The sequence below is a fragment of the Gnatocerus cornutus genome, chromosome 6 (assembly GCF_029298725.1).
Source record: "Gnatocerus cornutus isolate USDA-ARS CGAHR chromosome 6, icGnaCorn1.1, whole genome shotgun sequence".
NCBI lineage: Eukaryota > Metazoa > Arthropoda > Insecta > Coleoptera > Tenebrionidae > Gnatocerus > Gnatocerus cornutus.
This window is the reverse complement of record NC_142238.1, coordinates 8,046,223-8,066,871: the sequence shown is the minus strand read 5'-3', so window position 1 is coordinate 8,066,871 and position 20,649 is coordinate 8,046,223. Positions and strand designations below refer to the sequence as shown.

The following is a 20,649-nucleotide window of genomic DNA, read 5'->3' as shown; positions in this document are numbered from 1 at the left end:
ATTGTTAGTGAAGAGATACAATGAAAAAAGGAAATCTGCATGTTTCGCCCAGAATATCAAAGCAAATACGTCTGACATTTGCCGGCTATTATGGTTTGAAAAAAGAACTTGTTATCTACCCTAAAGCTAGAGTTAATTAGCGTGCCATTATTTTGAAGAGGAAAATATTTAAACAGTCGTTAATGCTTACCTAAATCTAAATCTTTCATGGAATTATCAATTACGAACCGAAGGCGGTAATTAAATCTAATTCCAAGAAAATGCATATAAATCACATTTGGTCTTACAATACGCCAAGGTGAAGACTTTTTTCTTTAGGGAGATCATTTGAAGTGATCCACATGGTCATATTTTGACAGTATCGATCGTCCTTTCCTTTTCCTTTTCATTTTTTATCGTGGCATTACTTTAATCTATTTATTTTGTAGCATGTTGGCCTTTTCAAGTATGACACACTTAAATTTTTTATCGGATCAAACTATTTTGTACCGTCTTTGAAGTCTTCATTACAGACGCGCAAATATTCAAAGCTCTTTAATTTCGATGAAGTTAATTAATAGGCGTCTCTCCATAAAAGGAATTCGCATGGTTATTAAGAATCGAATGACATTTATGATAATTGTTCGGAATTATGTATGATACTCGCAATCTACAATAGTATTTCTAGGTCACTTATGATGAACCTTTCCTTAATCTCCACACCTCTGACAAAGATGAGTTGTTATGGTCACCTTGAAAATCGATGCTCCCGAAATCGGAATCCAATTATTTATCTATAAAAGAGCGCGATTTCTTTCGATTTCCATCATTGTAATCTTCGCGGTGAAAAGAACCATTTACAATGAAACTGGTGAGTTATCTCATCGCTCTAAAGTCACCCCTTTAGACGAGAAATTACAGGTAGCCGTGTTGTTGATGGTTTCGGTGGTGGCGGCCGACCGCTTGGAAAACATATATCTACCGCCATCGAGTGCGAGAACGGCTGGAGGCAGCCACGGCCTTCTGCCCCCAGCTTCGTCGTACATTCCTCCCGCGTCTGGACCTGTTCCATCTCGAGTTTATAACGCACCATCTGCTAGGACTTATTCGGGATTCACAGGAGGTGCACCTGTTGCTATACTTCGTTTCAACAATGACAACGCTGGAGACGGAACTTACAGATTCGAGTGAGTCGGTTTATTTTACAATTTAATCCGGAGATTACACGCCACCTGTTACCGACAGATAGAAACAGAGAATGACGTAAATAAATTGCACGATTATCTGGTTATTTCGTGCTATTGATTTGGCCCGAATTTCTTTTCCGCGTAAAATTATTTTGAGGATTGAGCGAACAATGCTACACCAACAGACATTTCGTAATATCCATAATCATTCAAAGCATACAAAGCAAGTGCAGTGTGGAATTTAATAACGGAATCGAAAAATTACACTGAATAAAATCTTTCCATTTTTCATTTCAAAATGAGTTTCAATTATTATGGGAGCAAAACAGAATATTAAAGAGAGCTGAAATGTTGCAGCGCAAGTTACCAGAAAATTTTGCTTTGAGGTATTTTTCATTTTGCACCTGTGCGTTTCATTAGTGCAACCAAAGACTGGTAATGAATCAAAAATTTTGTTTAATTTCAGTCTCCTAGCTTATTCTGCAGTTGCAGCTAATTAAAACTGAGTAGTTTATTTGTGGTAGTTGGGCGAATTAATATAATCTAATTTTTAATTTGGAATAATTAAATTTCAAATTTATAATAGAATTCCAAATTAAATATTTGAGTTCTATATTGTCAATTTACGCGCAATTATATTATTTTATTTTATTCCACCATTATAAACACTGAACTCAGCCAAACATTAATCCTTGACCCGTACTATTAATCACACCCCTCTCTTCTACTTTCTAACAATTGAAAAAGTCGCAATAACTACTCCTCCATAAAAGCCTTTAATAAAATAAATTCGTCTGGTCCCGACACAAGCTTTAGGCTTGTCTTCTGCTGAAAAATCGAATCAGCCCGTGCCCATCAAACACACAGTTTATTTTCACGAAAATCCCTCCAATGCTCTTTCTAAGATATCCCTCTAATTACCCATACGTTATGTTTAGATACGAGACCGAAAACCACATAAGTCAACAAGAATCCGGACAACTGAAGAATACAGGAACCGACCAAGAAGCGAATGTCGTGCAGGGCTCTTATTCTTACTCAGGTCCCGATGGGGTTACTTATACTGTTAACTACATTGCGGACGAAAATGGATTTAGGGCTAGCGGCGATCATCTGCCCACACCGCCCCCGATACCTGACGCCATTCAGCGCTCTCTCGAGATTAACGCCGTTTCCAGCCGTTCCGGTTATTCGGGAGCAGGTTCGTTTACGACTTCCGATCCCAGCAGGCGGTACTTGGCTCCCAAAACTGGAGGATACAACTACTGAGAATATTTTAAGGTGGACTGAGTACCTAAATAAAAAATGTATTTAAAAGATCGAAATGAGTTCTGTATATTTGATGGGGCGATGTACCTAATAAAACATGCATTTCATCAAAAATGTGTCTTTTTAAAACTTTAAATTATGTCTCTTCTCAGAATTTTGCACTCTTTTGGTTCACAATTCCCGGAAAATTTAAGCTCCACCACTAGATTTATAATGATCGCCAGTGCAGTTCATTCTCATTTTTCATGTTTTCAGTTGAATGGCATTGTTCAAATTCTCGTTTTCTCTATTTGCCGTATCATAAACCCAGCACGAAGTCTGGTATTCGTAACAAGTAGAATTTTAAAATTCCCCTCAAGAACGTCATTAGCTTTAGGTGAAATTAATAGAATTTCATCGGAATCTCATCTCGGTTTATGAGTTTGCCCTACAATTCGTCAACCTCTGCACCGACATTTTATATCAAGAGAAATAGTAGTAATATACATAATTTGAGTAGCTATTTTCGTTTATACTTTACCCTCAATTTCTTCCAAAAAATGTAGCGAACGAAATGTATTACAACTGAAGAATAAAGGCACTTAAAATTTAATTCGTCAATTTAAATTTCGTGTTTTATGAAAATGCTTTGTTACTCTACACATTGTAGGCTCTAAACTTGAAACGGCTGTTCTTAGTACTTTATTGTAAATTTTATAGACTTGTATTAAGCTGCTTATGATTAAATTTAAGACATCATTTAAATAAAACAATGTCTTATCGTATAAAATTGAACTGAAAGTGCTATAGCTAAATATTATTCCAACAATTTTCAGAGCAACTACAGCTATTATTCATTTCTAACAAAGTTTTGTTGAAGCTTTGAAACTAAAGCGATTTGGGTGAAGACTACAAGTAGGCTCGTCAACATTGTTAAAGGTGAGTCTTTCAACACCAAATGAACATTATTAATTAAGTAAATATCTACAATAAATCAAATTATTTACAGAAAATTCATATAAAAGCCATAATAAATAAACACAGCTCATCAAATACAAATACAATAAAAATACGTTCAACTGATAGTAATCATTTACGCACACGTTCAGCGATAATAAGCATTGTGTGTGCGCTTAACTTTGCGTTTAATAACTAGAACATATTTTATAATTACAGAAATCTGAGTGTGAAGACTGATATTGAGTTTCATCCGCAAATAAATTAATTTATGACCGGATGAATTACGTAAATCGCTACGATGAAAATTACTAATTAATTATTACTCTCCTTCTTAATTACTACATGCATCCTATGCAGCTGGTAATTAATATCACGCGAACAGATTAATTGCATGCCAGATTTTTTATTGATCCTTGCAAACACCAAATACTCTTATCTAGAAATTAAATGTTTAAAACACCTCCCAAATGACAGAAGTAAAGAGCCATTTGGAGATGTTCAAAAACAAGAAATTTTCTTAAATTTTACATGTTTTTTAATGATCCAGAAGTAACATTTTATATACCTAATACCCCTGACTTGTAACTGCTTCAATAAGTAAAATAGAACAACTTACAATTATTAATTAGATCATACTAATTTTAGAACAGTACAGAGTAAAAATGATTTACAGTTTTAAAGAGAGTTTATGTCGACCAATTTGAATCATCAAACTTTTTTATAGTTCCTTTTAAAACTTGAAGTGTCGATCGGGAAACTTTGACGTGAAAACTTTAGATCAGTGCAGCAAACCAAGTTTTCGCATAAAAGATATGTTTAAAAATACATCAGCGGGTACCAAAGTTTTTATTCCGGTGTTTGCCCTCCAAATTTTAAGTTATGGTAAAATATGTAGTGTTTAAAACTTTTTGTTGCTTTTTTAGGAGTATATCCTTATCAAAAGTCTTTAGTAACTCTCCAGTGCGTATTTATAGGCGTGGAAAGTAAAAAAAAATTTGCGTTTTATTAAGTGCTCTAATCCTAAATCTAAAATATTTAGCAGTTATTACAGTTCGTTTAACACACAAGCTTACAACGTAGACGCGAATGAAAAAAAACAGAGAAAGGGAAAAATCAATAGGGGAAAGGTAAAATATTAATGTGTCGTGTATAGTCAACCACCTATTATTTCTGATACATGTGTTTTCAACATTTGGGGAAATTAATGTAAACTTTTAAACAAGCTTAACCAGAGAGCCACCGCAACATCTAAAGTAATTTGAGCTTGTTGATTCCAAATGCTAAATTATACCTAACAAAACTTTCTGCTACTATTTGAAAGCTGTAGGAGTTTGTATTAATTACAATATAAAGCGGGGTCAAATAAATGGCTTAATTTGTATCAATCCTAAAAACTAAAAACGCTCATTACTATAGAAGGATTTTTATTACGTCGAAAACTTTAGCAAATTGAGGACTTGGTAAATTTCGTTTAATTTAAATTTTCCGCCTTACATCAGCGCTACTAACGGAGAGTCCTCCAAGTAACTGTCAGCAGCTTTTGACACTTGACGTTTGTCAAAATAAACATCTCCCACGAACGTAAATATTTATAAGCTTTCCTCAAATCCAGCATAATTATCCCAATGGATCAACAGTAACTCTTAATTATGCTTTGAACTTCTGTAAACTGAAAGGTTAGTAAGTAAAATATCACGAATTTTTCCAAGATTTTATTTTAGGCAATCTGACACCATGCCAAGGTCGTTTATAACATCAGCGTTTCAAAGACTCCATCCAAAAGATGACGATCGTAACTTGATCTCGGCAACATTCCATATGATAACAATAACATTAATTAGTATGAGTCTTGTAGACTTGACCTGGTTTACCATCTCAGGAGATGTAGCTGTACCAACTCTTTCTCTATGCCAGTTCTTTTGGTTTGGATATTCAGGGACGGATATTAATTATTCAGGTTTGGAAAAGCCAGATGTAACAATTTTTGATAACATGTTGTAGATTATGATTTTATTAATGGGACTATTGTAAATATGATGAGAACAACTATTTTACTCTGTTTCATGGCAATCATCTTTAGTCTAGCTGGTTTCTTCATGGATATTATAGGTCCAAGACGTATTTTATATAGAATGATAAGAAAATATGCGGTACCTGGAACATGCACAGGTGTTATTTTATCCAAAAATGAGTCATCGTTAACTTGAACATTTTTAGTATTGTGGATCATGGCAATTGTTAGTATATCATACTACATAGTATTACTACTAGAGGACTCTTTATCCAAGTCAACAGCCACAGTAAATTCCTCGGTTTCTTATGGATTTGGATTTTATCTCCTTGCAGGAGCTGGAGGTGTCTCTCTCATTGGAATATTCTACAATTTGATAGTAGCACATCATCCTGTAGGTTACTACCGTGAAGATGATCGCTGTTTAATTGGTTATGATGATGGTTTGGATACTTTTAACAGTCCCACACCTCCGCCGCCTTATAATGTCCCTCCGCCTCCATATACCCCTTGATATTTGATTGTTCAAATCCATCCTAAAGTCCCATAACATACCTTTAGAATCTATATTTTGCTAAACTTGTATGTGATAGACCATAATTCTAGTCTGCTTAATTAAGATGGTACATAATCACCAAAGAGAATATATTCTTGTTTCCCGCTTTATTTTCATACCTGGTTCAAATAGACCAATAGAATAGAAATTTATTTGTTCTCGAATATTTGGAAATTTTGTCAGGGTGAAAATATTCGTAATATATGTATTATTTTTGATTAGATGTAAAGAATGTTAATTTTGTGTTACTGCAATTCGCTTGTGGACGTATCCAATATATTTTTCACAATTTTTGATTTTGCATCGTCCCGTTTTCCAGAGTCCTCTGAACATAAAAATGAAACTTAAACCAATAATATGAGTGTTAAAATATCTATTAAGTCAATATTCACAACAACTTTTAATGTGGAACACATTAAAGTAATTCCGTCAAAACATCACAAAAATAAAACATTTAAAAATTTGCAACATTAATACAGTATAAATAAAACCCAAACCTCATGTTGCTGCACATCATCGTATATCTTTCTGAACACAATTTAATAAAATAAGAGAAGCCTTTAAGGTGTCTTCTTATTTGTTGACATTGAATTAATTGTTTGTACCATTAAAGTTTAGATTATGGGTGTTCTTTATCAAACTTGAGAAATCAAAGTTGGGCATTTCTAAAGGAGCTAAAGATGGAAGACCTCGAATTTCATTTACGTCAGGACTTAGCTCACTGCAAGGTGAAAAAACATAAGGAGAAGTTCCCCCAGATGAGTCTGTGATTACTTTCAGAGTATTGCTGCTTTTTGCACCATCTAAAATTTGGATTAGTTTAAGTTTCAGTATCATGAAAGCTTACCCTTGTTTTTGTCACATTCCAGTTTGTAGATCTCTGCTTTTAGTCTCGCAATTTCGTTGTCTTTATCCTCAAGTTGGAGTACTAATATTTGTACCAATTCTTTGAGCTTCTCACTGAGTCCTCTGAACTCCTCTAAAAGAACTGAATCATCAATTTCTCTGACTTTCCCTAAAACCTTCTGGTCATCAGTCCTTTCACCGGAAGTCTTTTCCTCATCACTAAGAGTTTTGAGCTCATCATCTCCTGTTCTTTTTATAAGAACTTCAATGAGAGAATCATGTGTTTCCATTGTACGGAATATCTCATGTTGGAGTGTCTCCCCATTTTCACAAGCACAGTCAAAATTGACCACTCTACTTCTGAGTGAATCTTGATATCGTCTGTAATCTTCATACTGTGTCTTTTTGATCTTTAAAGACTCCACATGTTTCTGGTGGCTATCAATCTGAAGTTGAATAGACTCTTTCGCGCGGGGATTTTCCGTCAATTGTAATGCATCGTGGAGATGCTTCATTGCATTTTTATGACAATCAATGCTTTCATCGAACTTTTTCTGTTTCAAGAGAGCTTCAGCACGTCTGTCCAACTGGTGGGCCTGCAAGATGTAAACATAAACAAAGAGTCGTGACCTACATTCGCTGATTTTATTAGTTGAATTAACTTAAAGGCGAAGTAATGCAATGATTTGTTACCTTATTTAGTGGCGAATTTTCCATTGTATGGATAAAAAATTTATTATAAACTAAATTTAGTGTAAATGAAAACGAAAAAGTTTAAGTGGGCGCTGCTTGCTGATCTGCCACTGTCAAGGAACTGTCAAAAGTAGCGAGGCGCCAACTTTAAATTGTCTATTAACGAGTGAATTTATCAATTTTCAGTTAATAAATTTAATTGTGTTAAGAAAAAGCAAAGTTTCTATTTTACTTTGTAGAATTAATTGATAATACAAGATAAAAAAAATAAAATTAAAGATAAGTTTTTATTTGCTGGGTCTGTTACGTAAGGGTTTAGGGAATCGCTGGAAATTTATAATAAGACTATTGAGGATTACATAATGTTATTCCATTAGATCAATGCCATAATTCTATAAATAAAAAAGTACCTACTGATTTCGAGATTTTTATTTTAGTTTAGTTTATATTCTCCTATTTTTAGTTTATACTATGATTTTATACACTTGGATTCTTTGGTTTAGAATTTTCGATTTCCTGACCACAGAAATTATAGAAATCCTTTGCTGTAGATTCCAATATCAAAAGCTTCTAGTAGATGTCCCCACTAGTTTGAACTTGATTATAAATGAACAACAGACTGAAAACGTTATCTGATTTTAAAAAAAAAAACGCTAAAGGCATAAGTTGCTCAAATCTAAAATCTTTAATGATTTTGATTGTAAATGAAGGAAGTTTCGTTTTTAAATTGCTGTCTCAGTTTTAAGGAAAAAATAAAAGAAATTGATTTCAATTTTCATGTTACGCTCATAATTTTCTGATGACTGCCGAATTTTTTCTTCGACGGTTTTTTTTAAATTTAGGTAGATTTCTTTAGTTTTTTATCCCGAAATTATTACATCTTTCAAATAAATTTTTCTCTTATTATTAGTTTTGTCAGTTAAAGGAAACAAACTAAAATTTAGCCATACACTTACGTTTTACTGATCAGTTTTGGAAATCTGCTGCATTTTCTGTGTTTTGCGCTTGGTGAACTAAGTTTCTAAAGCATATAAAACTCCAACGGTAATAGTATATTTTGCAACAAGAGGTGAAAGTCATAGTTTTTTCGTGAGTTGAGTGTTGTTTCACGAGTCGCGTAGCGATAGCTATTTTTTCTACGATAAAAAAACAGGCGTCAATTTAAGAATTCATTATTTTTTATTTTTTCGTAATACAATGTGTATATTGCAATTATAGTTATAATTTTTAACTGTTGATTTATTTATTGGTTACTGTCAAGAATGTATTCTCATCAGGTGTATGTGGTATTTTGAGTTTCTAATTCTGTTACTTCTGTTGTTTTGGGAGTCAGCGATTCTGAATTCTCAATCAAAATGTGTGAAAGTTTTGGAATGAAGTATTTGAACTTAAAGGTAAGTTTTCGATATTCACTTCTAATGAATTAAAAAAGAATAACTGAATAAACAACATGGCTGCCGCTGCTGTTTCGGTTGATGTCTAGGTACAGATGTCCTTGCGTCAATTTTTTTATTTATAACTTCTTTATTTAGGTTTATTAAAAGTCCTAAACAGTTTTGATACCTTCAATTTAAATATGTACTAACATTTCGTTTTTACAATTGAACCAGTTAAAAAATACACTCAAATCTTAAATCAATTTAAGTTTATGTATTTACTTTCGCTTCTAGTTTGAAAAAGTATTTTCGCTACTAGAAGTGAAAATGATGTTTTCATTAAGGGTATGCGATGGAGAAAATTCTACTTTCACAATATACATAGGAGTAGAAAAAGAAGTTTTTTAGGCAATGAACAACAATAATAGTATATTACGAGAAAAGTGGCTGAAATAAAATTTCAACGTTTGAGTGTTTTTTTCATGGAGCGAAGCGTTTTCCAATATATAGACTTTCTGTAAGTGAACTCTTAAATGTGTTTCGACTTTGGAGGAATTAAATTGGAAAATGCATTATCAGCCATTTTTATAATTAATTTTAACAAATCAATACACTTTAGGAAAATTAAACATAAAGTCATCTTGGTAGTCCAAACATTTTAACTTCTAGTTGTTGAAATACGATTTCATCCACTGGAATCAATAATGTTAGAATACTAATTTCAATGTCAGGAGTAGAAAAACGATATTTGTAACAATAAACGCAATCGTAGAAAAAAATAAAGCAATAATCATTTACCTTTATCTTCAGGTAAACTTTTAGTGCGGACTATCATTTCTCAAAACAAGTATTGATGGCTTAACGAGCTTGTCTTAGCATTGCAATAGTCAGTCACATCTTCGCCGTCTTCGTCTTCCTGGTCACGCCTCCGTCTAAAGCCGCACAAGTTATAGTGATTTCAGCAGGATGACTCCGTGAAAGAAGGGCACTCAGAGTTAACCCTGAAGTTCCCATTAAGATTTGTGGCTGTTCGTCCGGCGTTTTACTAAATCAAACCAAGCCCATTCTCCAGAAAATATGCAGTTGTTTTCAGTATTGAAGTGTTATGTAGCACGTGCTGAGAGCTCAATAATATGAATGAGTTGTGGTAAGACCGACCCTTTTCATGTACGGCCACTCTATAATTTAAAATCAGAACCTGTGAGTTTTTATAGTGTACTTTGTGGTGTATAAGGTGTGCTAGATATATTTATTATGATTCACAACACCATATAAGGATCCACAAATTATTGCTCACACTATATACGTGATCGTTCTTCCTCTGTTATTAAATATTTTTCTTGCACCGAACTGTCGTTTTTTTTACAAACAGAAGGTAATTTGTGCAAATCATTGTAAATTGCAGCAATGCAAAACGGCGCCACGTGATTAGTATCAACACGAAATGCGATATTATTCTGATTATGGCAGCCGAAGAGGAGGAAATTGAGGATCACCATTTAGGGGAATGTTTAATAAACAAAGAGCTCGCAAGAAAAAGCATCAATTAAAACGTAAAGATTTGCAGAATAAGGTTGTGAGAGGCTGGGCTGCGCCCACGGTTAGATCCTCTGGTAAGCTTGTGAACACCAATAATAACAACAGGAATTGTTACGTCACTGTTTACTATATTTGTAACAAGAACGAGCTTGTAAACAACTGCGATAAACAATAATTAAAATCATGTACTTCGATGCACATATGAAGAGCTCGGAGATCGAGAAGAGGCGATTTTAATGGCTCTACCGGTGTTGCTTATTCTTCCGGAAGTGTGATTACTGTATTAAATGAACTTAAATAGATTAATGTTTTATTTGTAACAGACTCAAAGGTAAATTTCACAATATTCCTTCAACGCTCTCTTTTCCAAAATAAACTTCAAGAGCAGGAATGAATCGGCACTGCATTTATAGGTTTAACTCCGTACAGAAATATTGACAAAGCTTCTTGTAAGACCTTCTATTTAAAAAATATATTCTAGGGACAATCAAAAAGAACCGGTTACTTTATTGTTAGTATTTGTATCCATAAAATTTACATCATAAATGATCAATACATTTAATTATCCAAAGTCTAAACAAATTTTTAGAAAATATTCCATTAGGTTTGTCCAAAAGTTTGGTGTTTTGGTGTTCGGATTTTAATTATATACACTTTTTTATGTGTACAGTATACCAACATTGCTGATAAAAGTAATTGTTTAACACAACCAAATTTAATGCATCCCACTCAGTTTTAGTAGTGTTTTTTTTTTATTATTTTTGGGTTGTAATTTATGACATTAACATACAATATAAAAAGCTTTTCCTTGAATAATGCGAAAAGAACGATAAAAAAGACATAAAATGCAAAGTTTTTATTTACACACCCGTTTGTCATAAATGGAATATTTTATAAAAAAATATCAAAAGATATTAACAGAGAATGTTAAAAAAAAGTTTCTGTTTTTTAGTATATGCAAATCTTTAAAACAATACTCTAAAATGATTAGATATTCGAATGATCTTAGATATCTTCTATACATAAAAAAAAATTGAAAGATCTACAGGTGTTTCACAAATATACGGCAAGTCGTCAACTTTTGGTACGTGTTTTTAGACTTCCTAAAGAGAGATTCTGAAGTCTATTTTGTCCTAAAGCATTTTCTCAATATGTTCTCAATCTGTTCCAAAATCTGCTAGAAATTTGCTAAATATGCGATGCGGTTCTGTTAGAAAATTTTTCATGTCTTTGAACCTCTAGCCGCCCTCATCATAAACTAAAAGCATGTTGTCGGCTTAAGCCGTTAAGATACAAAGTTTTTTTTATTTTTTTTTTTACAAAGGTCGATAAATATTTATTTTTCTCATATTTGTCGTCTAACCTAAGATTTGAAAACTTATAGAGTGAAAATAGAATGATTCTTAATTCTGAAATAATAACATGAAAAAATCGAACAGTAAACCTTTTTGTTTTTGTTTTTAAAAAATCTAAAACGCATAACTTGATTAACTATTTTTGTATTTGTGCTCTACTACTCGATTAGTCAATTTAAGAGTCTTTTGGTTTTTAAACAAAAGACGTTGGAACAAAAATTACTGCATATTCTCGTTCCAAAAAGTCCCCAGACTTACCAGTTTACAGATTGCCGTGAATTTACGAAACACCCTGTAGAATTGTTGAAAGTTCTAAAATTAAGCAGATAAATAATTCTAAAAGGTCGAACAGATGAAAATCTTGCAGAATCCAAACCATCAGTCTGAGAATCAGGAATTCCAAAAATTAAAAATAAAAGTGACAAAGCTTAGATATTGTGACATTCAAAAAAAGGAAGATCAACACAAAAATAAAAAATCAAAGAATTTGGATTGGGAATTAATTAGGCAAGTCCAACACGAATTTATTTTTCGAAATGATAACAAAAGATACGATGATATTTCTTGTTATCTTTAATTCAATTATACGCACATACGAAATGAAGTCGATACATACATAGGCTATGTATGCATAAAATCTACATGAACATGAATAAATGATTAGCGTTAACCAAGACTTCTTCAAATCGTCTTTTTGAATAAAGAAATAACACTAAAACCCACCTGCCTGTCGTGTCGAAAATGGGAATTTAATCGAATTCTACTTTCGAAAGTAATTTCTGTCGAGATTAAGGACCCACAATCACTTAATTCTTTCATGTAAATCATCAAACAAGAACGGTATCTGAGTTCGACTTTTTTTCTGAAATCTGTGTTCTGTCTGCTTCATTAGAACCGTGCAACCAAAAACGGAAATAACATCAACTGTTACTAACACAAAGGTGAGTAATAGTAAAACAAGATAGAACCGTCGTAACGCTAAATAGCACATTTATTGAAGTAGCTTAGGCATTCCTGCTGCAATATGTTCAAGTAGCTTTTATTTGGTCGCTTTTATTTATTCAAGCGCGAACAGTTACATAACAGTTGTTTCAATGTTTAATTGCAGCAGCAATGAATTTATGGTCAAGAATTTCTGACAAGTTTTGAAGGAACCTCAAGTCAACACAAAAATTGAGCGTTATCATCCAATTAGAAACAAGACATCCGGTCTCGTTACCACTAATTACAACATACTGTTGCGCCATTGTCTCCGCAGATGACTGAATAAAACGATTCGATTAATGGAGCATGTTGAAGCACACAGGTTTTTACATTCATAATAATAATATCCGTTTTAATATTCGTGTTTTTCTCTGTTTGGTACGTGGGCGAGGGCAGGCGCCAGTTTCACTGACGTAACTTTCATCAAGTCGGCACGCGCTGGCTCTCCTGCGGTCAACAGGTTCAACAATTTCAGGACAGAGGCGGAATGCTTTGAAGGAAATTTGGGCCCATATCTAGATCGGCAAATCTGAACAAAAATTTACGGACTTTAAACATTTTTAAAAAATGTGGAAGTTTGGGCCGGATTTTAGCAGAACGATGAGCGTACCAAAGTGCTTGAAGTTGAGGATAATGGATTATTTAAAATTCCACTTATTATTTAACGGTTCTAACCACAAAATTGATTTGTTTATTGACTACTATTTTAAGTAAAAGATAATAAATGGTCAATTTTAATTTTTCGTATTTGTTAAAACACCTTTTACTAGTCGTTTTTACTAGCAGAGTTGAGTCCCTCATAAAACACCTTTGTGGAATTACCGTACACAATTCTTAATTTGAAAATGTAATTACTGAACAAATGGATATTTGTTTAATTTGCTATGGCAATTTAAACTCAATAAACGGCATCATTCGAATGAGGACTACATACAGCTGTCAAGAGCACGAAAGATCCTGCTTTCCTAAATTGGACTTGTGGTGCAGGAAATAATTCTCGGGAATGAACCTGCGCATTAAGTAAAAGGTTTTAATAAATGACAACAGCTCAAAATTTGAAATTCCTCTAGGTCTTTTGTTTACACGCTTTCTCAAGATTTATCTCCGTTTTGAAATAGCAGTCAAATTTCCAAACACCCTGTATGTACTGAAGTATTAATTCCCTCATCAGTGACACCATTTCAGCTTTCCATTTTCTCATTATTTCCGTCGTAAACCGTCCAATCAATTCCATCAATGGTCATTCCAAGTCAAAATTAATGAATCAAAAACTTGTTAGTCCTTCACTAACCAACTAAAAGTCCAATTCTTCGTTATCAAACAACGCATATGCTTAATCTGTAATATCTAGTAAAAGTTTTAAGAATTAAGGTCATCGAGTGGGTTTTATGAATGGAAAGACCATGGAGGGGTACCCAGTGGGCGTCAGTAACAAAAATTTGGTATACACAGTGTGCGCACTAAAAATAGGAAAAAACCCTTGTTTTAGATGAGGTCAGTTTGTGTGTAGGCCGAAATAAAAATAAATCTTTGGCCGACTCACCCTAAAAACCTGATACTTCGGCTCAGTTGGACACCTGTTGGAACTATAATATTTCAAGAGAACCGCACAATTCAGAAGCCAAAAAATATGGTAATGGATCGTACAAATTACATGGGTTCATGTAGGCATTTAAATTTACTAAATGGTCGTCCGACGGACATCAAGTCAGACTTGTCTGTTCCTTCTTTTGAAACCACATAATTAAAGAATTAATTCTTATTCGCCGTATTTAGACCCGCAACTTTTAATTTAATTTTATTTCGCTCTGCTAATTTCGGGGTGGTGTGGGAGCGGCTCGTTTGCGACAATTTTTTTGAAAATAAATTGGACAAAAAGACGAGGTAATGAAGCAGGAGCTATCTGTTTTATGCAAATACGTTCTTCGTCACAATTAATTTGGTTAATTTTGATTTTAAATTTGTGACCTTTACCTTACCTTAATTTGTCTAAACCATGTCCATCTATGGCAATTGTGTTTTTTCTTGGAACCAACAGGGCAATAAATTACTGAATCAATCCAGGTCTAAAATAGGTGTTTGTTGCGGTTTAGAACCCGTCAGTCTAGTCTCTTCCATGATGTCATTCATACTACCTCTGTAATTTTTTTGTTACTTTAATATCAGCCATAACCGACCGGAAACATTCATCGTCAAATTTTTTTCTTCTTTATTTAAATAATAAAATAGATGGCCTTCGCTCTATAGTGATTTTGCCAACTTAATCGCCATCTCGAGCCAAACCCAAACCAGAATTTTGCATTTTTTATGAGTACAGCACGCGAGCAAACGGAATTTTTAGCTTGCTTATGTTCATTGATGGCTTGTGATTCGCGCACACCTGAGTTTTTTGACCGATGATTGTTTGGTTAAAATGGTAAAGATTGTTAGATAATACAGCACTTGGGCGGTATATAAAATGTTGACGTGATCTTTTTTTAAAATGTTTTCGATATTAATCATTGCGGGATAATTATGACTTTTTTTGCCTCCCTCCTGCCGGTATTGGTGATTAATTATTGCAATGGATGAACATCTTTGGGTCGGTGAATCGTAACTTTACATTTATCTAAGAAAGCGCTTCCAGGTCATAAATTTTGTTTTATTACACAAAAAATGGAACATGGACAAGTTATGAAATACGAGTATGATCGAATAGCGGAAAATAAGTCAAGCAAGGCTATTTGAGAGAAATCGCCACGGAACTGTATTTTTAGTCCTTGCAGTGGAAAAATCTCTTGACCATTTATTTGATGAATTTAGAACTAGTTCTCATCATTGTTATAATGTATAATTAATTACTTACATTACAATTATTTTCAATTTACTCTAGAAGCAAAAACTTGAAGACATGGAACATCAAATAAAACTGTGATGGGCATAGTTAGCTTGCGGAAGAACATGTCTGATGTATAATCATGATGAAGATTTACATTTCATTATTATAATAGCCCTTTTTTCGTTTTCAATAAGCTTTTTTCACCACACATAGGTGTGTCTGTAAACTAGGTTGATGCTTAAGAACTTCCAACTACGGAAGTACTTAAAGTGTAATAAGGTTCGAAGATCCAATTCTTGAAATCCACAGAAAGAATTCATTAAAGAGATCCAAGTACATAATTTATTTCGACACTAATTTTCCGTTATAAGTTGGTACCACCAAATATGTCATTTTATGACTGTGCAACGTAATATGGACTATGTAAGCTCATTAACAAGGTCCCTTTCACTTCTTGGTCCACACTAATATTCACTCTTTCCAGCTCCTGTTTTACTTATTTTTCAATTAGCTAAAGTATGCAATAAATATCAATTTAATCCTAGAAGTGTAATTTAACAGAAAGTTGTTTAATTTTCAATCAACTTGTCTTCTGGTGCTCTTTTTAAAGTTTAGAAATTATTAATTATCACATTGAAATGAAACCATCAAGTAATTAAAACAGCCGGCGTCGTTCATTCAAGCTAATAAACGGCACGCACATTTGCAATTTCATTCATGTGCTCCTCCGTTCTAATCCACCACTAACAGCCCAATAAATTAGCACTTATACCTCAATGAAAACAACGTTAAAAACTAGTAAAAAAATCTCCGCGTAGGTTTGTATTTATTAAGGTCGTTATTTCACATTTGCCTTATTTAATCGCACAAAGTTCTAAAACGCAGCCACTTAAAGTGACGTAATTAGGCGCTAATTGCTCGTTTGAGTCCAGATTTAGAAGACGTAATGAAAATTTATGTCCACGAAAATTTTTGTGTTGAGGCATCGCACCGGAAGCGTTTCATCAAGCACGTGTCCTCGATGGAACATCGAGATTGTTGCGCTCCGGGCGCTCCGGACTCCGGTGTCATTGCGTTACGTAAGCCATTCACAAATCTCCGCACCCGTTCTGTCACCCTTCTAGTTCATTCATCTGTCTCCATATACGGCGAATTCTTGCACAATTTTACTCTCCGCTTGCTCAACGCTCTTCAAGCCCATTCATGTCTGAACGCATTAAAATACAGCGACAGCAGTTATAATAAGATTATAGCCATACCTGTCGAATATATTAGCATTTTTAAACTGCCCGGAATTCAGTTTTTCTGGATGGTGGTAGCGCTGATTTGGAGTCGCTAATGGACGGTTTGGGACTAATTGCGATTATGGTTGTGCTTAAAAATAACTATAATTAGATTGTTGCTTGTTTAATTAAATATTTAGAAGTCAATTATGCTGTTTAAAAAGAATTTGAGTATGCAAACTGTAATTTATTAGAAATTATGTAAATCGCCGCCCACCTGAGTGTGTACAATAATAATTAAAATGTTGTAAAACAGCCGTTCAATTGCTTCAGACTTCCAAAACACAACGGGGACGGTTGGGCGAGTTTCGCCTTTGTGGAAAATTATCGATCGCCTAGAGAAATTATATAGAATTAAAGGTGAGTGATGATGTGAAAATGCGTCATTACTATTTAAGAATCTGTTATCTTAACCACAAGAATAAAAATTACTCCAATACTTAGCTCATACCATAATTAATAATTACAATTTTCCTGTTTGAACTGTAATAGTCAATTAATGTAAAAAGAAGGAACATGTTTTTTTGCAAAACGCATGTTTCTATGTTGTATATTAATTATATTTTGATTAATTGGTTTACTTGTTAGTTCGTGTTCTCATTAGCACAGTACAATTTTTAAAGCCTGTCGGAGCTTAGGTATTTCCTTTTGTGGTTTCAATCAAACAATAAAAAAATTTCGCAAAAAATAAAAAGGTGTTCTGCCAAGTTTAAAACAACCAACTAGAGCACTCAAAAGTTTGGGATTTTAGAGGGTTATATTGGTAATTAATTTTAGCATTTTGTTAAGGAGCATGACTAGGAATTTTTACTTCCTTTATGAAGCAAGATACTTCAAGGGTAATTTTAGTAAAAATTTTACGAGCAGTTATATTTTGAAATGATTTATACAATTTATATTTTTACCGGAAATGATTCAACTCTTTTCTAAGTAATCATGTAATAGATGGAACTAATTATTTTATATTTCTTCAATAAATCACTTGCAGTTTGCGGTGTGGGAACTGCATAATAGCATAAAAATATGTACGTTTCAACTACGACTTGGTTCTGTTAAAATAAATTTTGCGGCTAAGGTAATAGATGCCATTATTTAACGCTAATTTGTTGTGTATGGCGTAGGTCCCTTTTAATGTTTATCAAGACGGAATAGAAAGTCGAAGAGTTTAATTAACCGTCGCGAAAATTCCCATTTGTAGTTGTTTTGATTTAGCCCGTACTTTCGCTGCGACTAATTTACAATAATGTGCTTTTCATTAGCGCTTCAGAGCTTTTGATTCGATTCCTGATTAGACAATACAACGCGTGGGTCTCCTCTGTACATTATGAGCTTGTTGATTTAGGGGTAAAAATCTCCGTCTGCGAATGCGATGACGGTATCAAGGTGTGTCGATTTTTGCAACGACGCTTGGTATAATCTCGACAAAAAAGCAGACAACGTATCGTCTTCTCTTGTGATTTATTTCTCGATTGAGTGAACAATTTAACGACGGAGCCAATGGCGAAATGTTGCAATTATTCGCGAAGATTTTTGCCGTCAATATGTAGAATATCTCGCGTTCGCTAATGCATCTTTGGCCTGAAGGCCCTCCGTATCTTCTTCGGCCCACACTCGGTGAATCAGCGTTCAGGTGTGATCGGTTCATTAATAAAAACACAAGCCGTTGATTAAGGTTTACTATAATAGGAAGAAGAAGGTGCGGTGCAACGGAAGAAACTAGCGACTGACCTAAAATATACACTCGTATGTAAATGTAATAACAAAGGTTGCGCAAAGAGATCGGGGAGGGGACCAACTGCAACACGAACTGATGAATGAACACATGTTCATGAATGAATGAAAAAGTAAGTGAACTCGTGCCGAGAGATAACGTATGATCGAGCAGGGTCAGCGGGCGTGGAGCTGTCAAGGGTCGGGGCAGCGTGGGCGCTCCAGAATGGACCCGAAGGAGTGTCGATATGCTGAAATAGATTTCATCTGGTGGAGCAGATGGCGGTTTACAACCCACTGAGCAAAAATCACAAAAATCCACAAACTATCAAACAATAACAAATCGTTCAAAGGAAACAAAGAAAAATAGAATCCAAGCAAAATGATCAACAAAAACCTACCATTATAGAGCTAGAAGTGGGAGGTAAAAGAAGAAAAAGAAGATGAATATTAAATGTGCCAGACCAGTCGAACAGAGAATGAGGCAAACTCTGACCTTCCGGAGCTTTTGAGTTCGTTTGACTTAAATTTTGCAACCATTTGCAAATGTCCAAACATTTGCTTTAAAAGTCACCATAAATTCGGCCCCATCATCTGACCACAATAAATTTGCTCCAGATTTTGGCTTTTTAAAAAGAATTTTCAAAAACCTCAAAATTAAAAAAAAATTGAAATCGTGCTTTTTTGCATTTGCATGAAAATCCAAGAAACCTAGAAGCTAAAAAAATGAAAAATTAATAAAAAAAATTGGAATGAAAACCATGTGAACGGGAATAACGAGGAATACTAAAACTTTCAGACAAATTTCAGAAGAGGATCAAACCTAAGAGTGTGACAACCTGAAAAATTAGAATCCTAAGAATTTTTTCAACGATTTTCAATTTGCTAATAGTTCTAGAATGTTTAAGCAATTGCTTTAGAACTGATCACAAATTTGGCCCCATATTCTGGCAACAGAAAAATTACGTTTCTCTCAGATTTTGAGTATTTAGAAATAATTTCATACTTTTAAAAATTTGATCTCAAAACTTCAAAAATTCTGGAAAAGATGAAGAATTAATGGAAAATTTTAGATTGTAAAACTTCTGAACATGACTAACGAAGAATATCAAAACTTTCAGATAAATCCAGCAGTGGAATCAAACCTAAGAGAATCTTTTAAAACTGCCAACAGCAGATCCTGAAAAATTGGGACACCAAAAGTTTAAAAACTTGAAAGCCGTATAACCTTGCAAAACTGAAAATTTCAATTTGATAAATATTGTGCTTGAAAACTGACAAACTCGAATCTTAACAAATTTCCAGTGGGTAGAATATCTGCAACCAGTATAAATTTAATAATAGTGTGCTGTAGCTATGACAATTGTCTTCAGTATGCTGTGGAGAAAATCTTCAAGATTTTTGAAAAAATTCAAGCAGTTCACACACTCTTTTACGTCTTCTAGTGGATATTTAACACTTATAGCTTTATCTTCCTACCGTTCGAAATATTTATAGTAGTAAATTACAGGTAAAGTAAGCCAAGCATTAAATTAAATTACCTCACAAAAGTATAAATAATAACTTTGTATAGCTAGATCGTATTTCTCCCACTGTGCGACATAAATTTTTGACGTTTTCACACTTTCACAGCGTGTAATTGACGACACTTAAATGTTACCACGACGGACACGAACAAACATCTATTACATTCACTTTTCTTGTTTGATTTGTTGATTAAAATTATTGTGCATTAACGAGAAAACGAGCACACATTCATCACTTTTGGACGTGGGAATCGTTCAAGACGGGATAAACACCAGTGATAACGTCCAAGAATCATTATTTCCTATCTTGAAGGTTCTGATTGAATCAAATTGAGGCGAAAAGGCCTCTGATTGTACGGTAAAAGATGTAATAGGGGACCATATGTTTATTGTGAAGAGTTAAAAGTGCAGTTTTATTGACATTATTTTTACAAAGTGCTCGGTTTATTGGTCGTAAAATCGAAAGGAAGATTGCGTATTTATGTCTTATTATTACACATTTCATTTCATTTGCGGTTATAAACGTTTCTTTTGACAACATTTTAGAATTACTTAAAATTCACGCATGTATTTATTTT

At 33.7% G+C, this 20,649-nt stretch overlaps 3 protein-coding genes across 3 annotated transcripts; 2 read left to right on the top strand and 1 right to left on the bottom strand.

Annotated features, from left to right (window-relative positions):
- The first annotated feature begins 819 nt into the window (after positions 1 to 819).
- LOC148172605 (endocuticle structural glycoprotein SgAbd-8-like) lies at positions 820 to 2,502 on the top strand. Its single transcript, XM_088038740.1, has 3 exons — positions 820 to 850; positions 901 to 1,166; positions 2,105 to 2,502. The coding sequence occupies exons 1-3, from the start codon at positions 842 to 844 to the stop codon at positions 2,433 to 2,435; spliced, it is 606 nt and encodes a 201-aa protein (XP_087894866.1). The 5' UTR covers positions 820 to 841; the 3' UTR covers positions 2,436 to 2,502.
- A 2,387-nt stretch (positions 2,503 to 4,889) lies between these two features.
- On the top strand, positions 4,890 to 6,235 carry LOC148172604 (transmembrane protein 127-like). The gene is made up of 4 exons (XM_088039400.1): positions 4,890 to 5,050; positions 5,096 to 5,331; positions 5,376 to 5,543; positions 5,592 to 6,235. Exons 2-4 carry the CDS (start codon positions 5,109 to 5,111, stop codon positions 5,897 to 5,899), a joined length of 699 nt encoding a protein of 232 aa, XP_087895526.1. The 5' UTR covers positions 4,890 to 5,050; positions 5,096 to 5,108; the 3' UTR covers positions 5,900 to 6,235.
- A 64-nt stretch (positions 6,236 to 6,299) lies between these two features.
- LOC148172603 (uncharacterized) lies at positions 6,300 to 7,609 on the bottom strand. The gene is made up of 3 exons (XM_088039399.1): positions 7,481 to 7,609; positions 6,789 to 7,383; positions 6,300 to 6,744 (listed from the first exon to the last, which is right to left on the bottom strand). The coding sequence occupies exons 1-3, from the start codon at positions 7,502 to 7,504 to the stop codon at positions 6,533 to 6,535; spliced, it is 831 nt and encodes a 276-aa protein (XP_087895525.1). The 5' UTR covers positions 7,505 to 7,609; the 3' UTR covers positions 6,300 to 6,532.
- Positions 7,610 to 20,649: the final 13,040 nt, after the last annotated feature.

Bases quoted from the DNA above. Each gene is read 5' to 3' on its own strand.
- LOC148172605 (XM_088038740.1), top strand. The intron at 1,167-2,104 runs GTGAGTCGGTTT...CGTTATGTTTAG, and splicing joins GACGGAACTTACAGATTCGA to ATACGAGACCGAAAACCACA.
- LOC148172604 (XM_088039400.1), top strand. From the start codon at position 5,109: ATGCCAAGGTCGTTTATAACATCAGCGTTTCAAAGACTCCATCCAAAA. The intron at 5,332-5,375 runs GTTTGGAAAAGC...AACATGTTGTAG, and splicing joins GACGGATATTAATTATTCAG to ATTATGATTTTATTAATGGG. The intron at 5,544-5,591 runs GTGTTATTTTAT...GAACATTTTTAG, and splicing joins GGTACCTGGAACATGCACAG to TATTGTGGATCATGGCAATT.
- LOC148172603 (XM_088039399.1), bottom strand. From the start codon at position 7,504: ATGGAAAATTCGCCACTAAATAAG. The intron at 7,384-7,480 runs GTAACAAATCAT...TACATCTTGCAG, and splicing joins AAAATTCGCCACTAAATAAG to GCCCACCAGTTGGACAGACG. The intron at 6,745-6,788 runs GTAAGCTTTCAT...TCCAAATTTTAG, and splicing joins GGAATGTGACAAAAACAAGG to ATGGTGCAAAAAGCAGCAAT.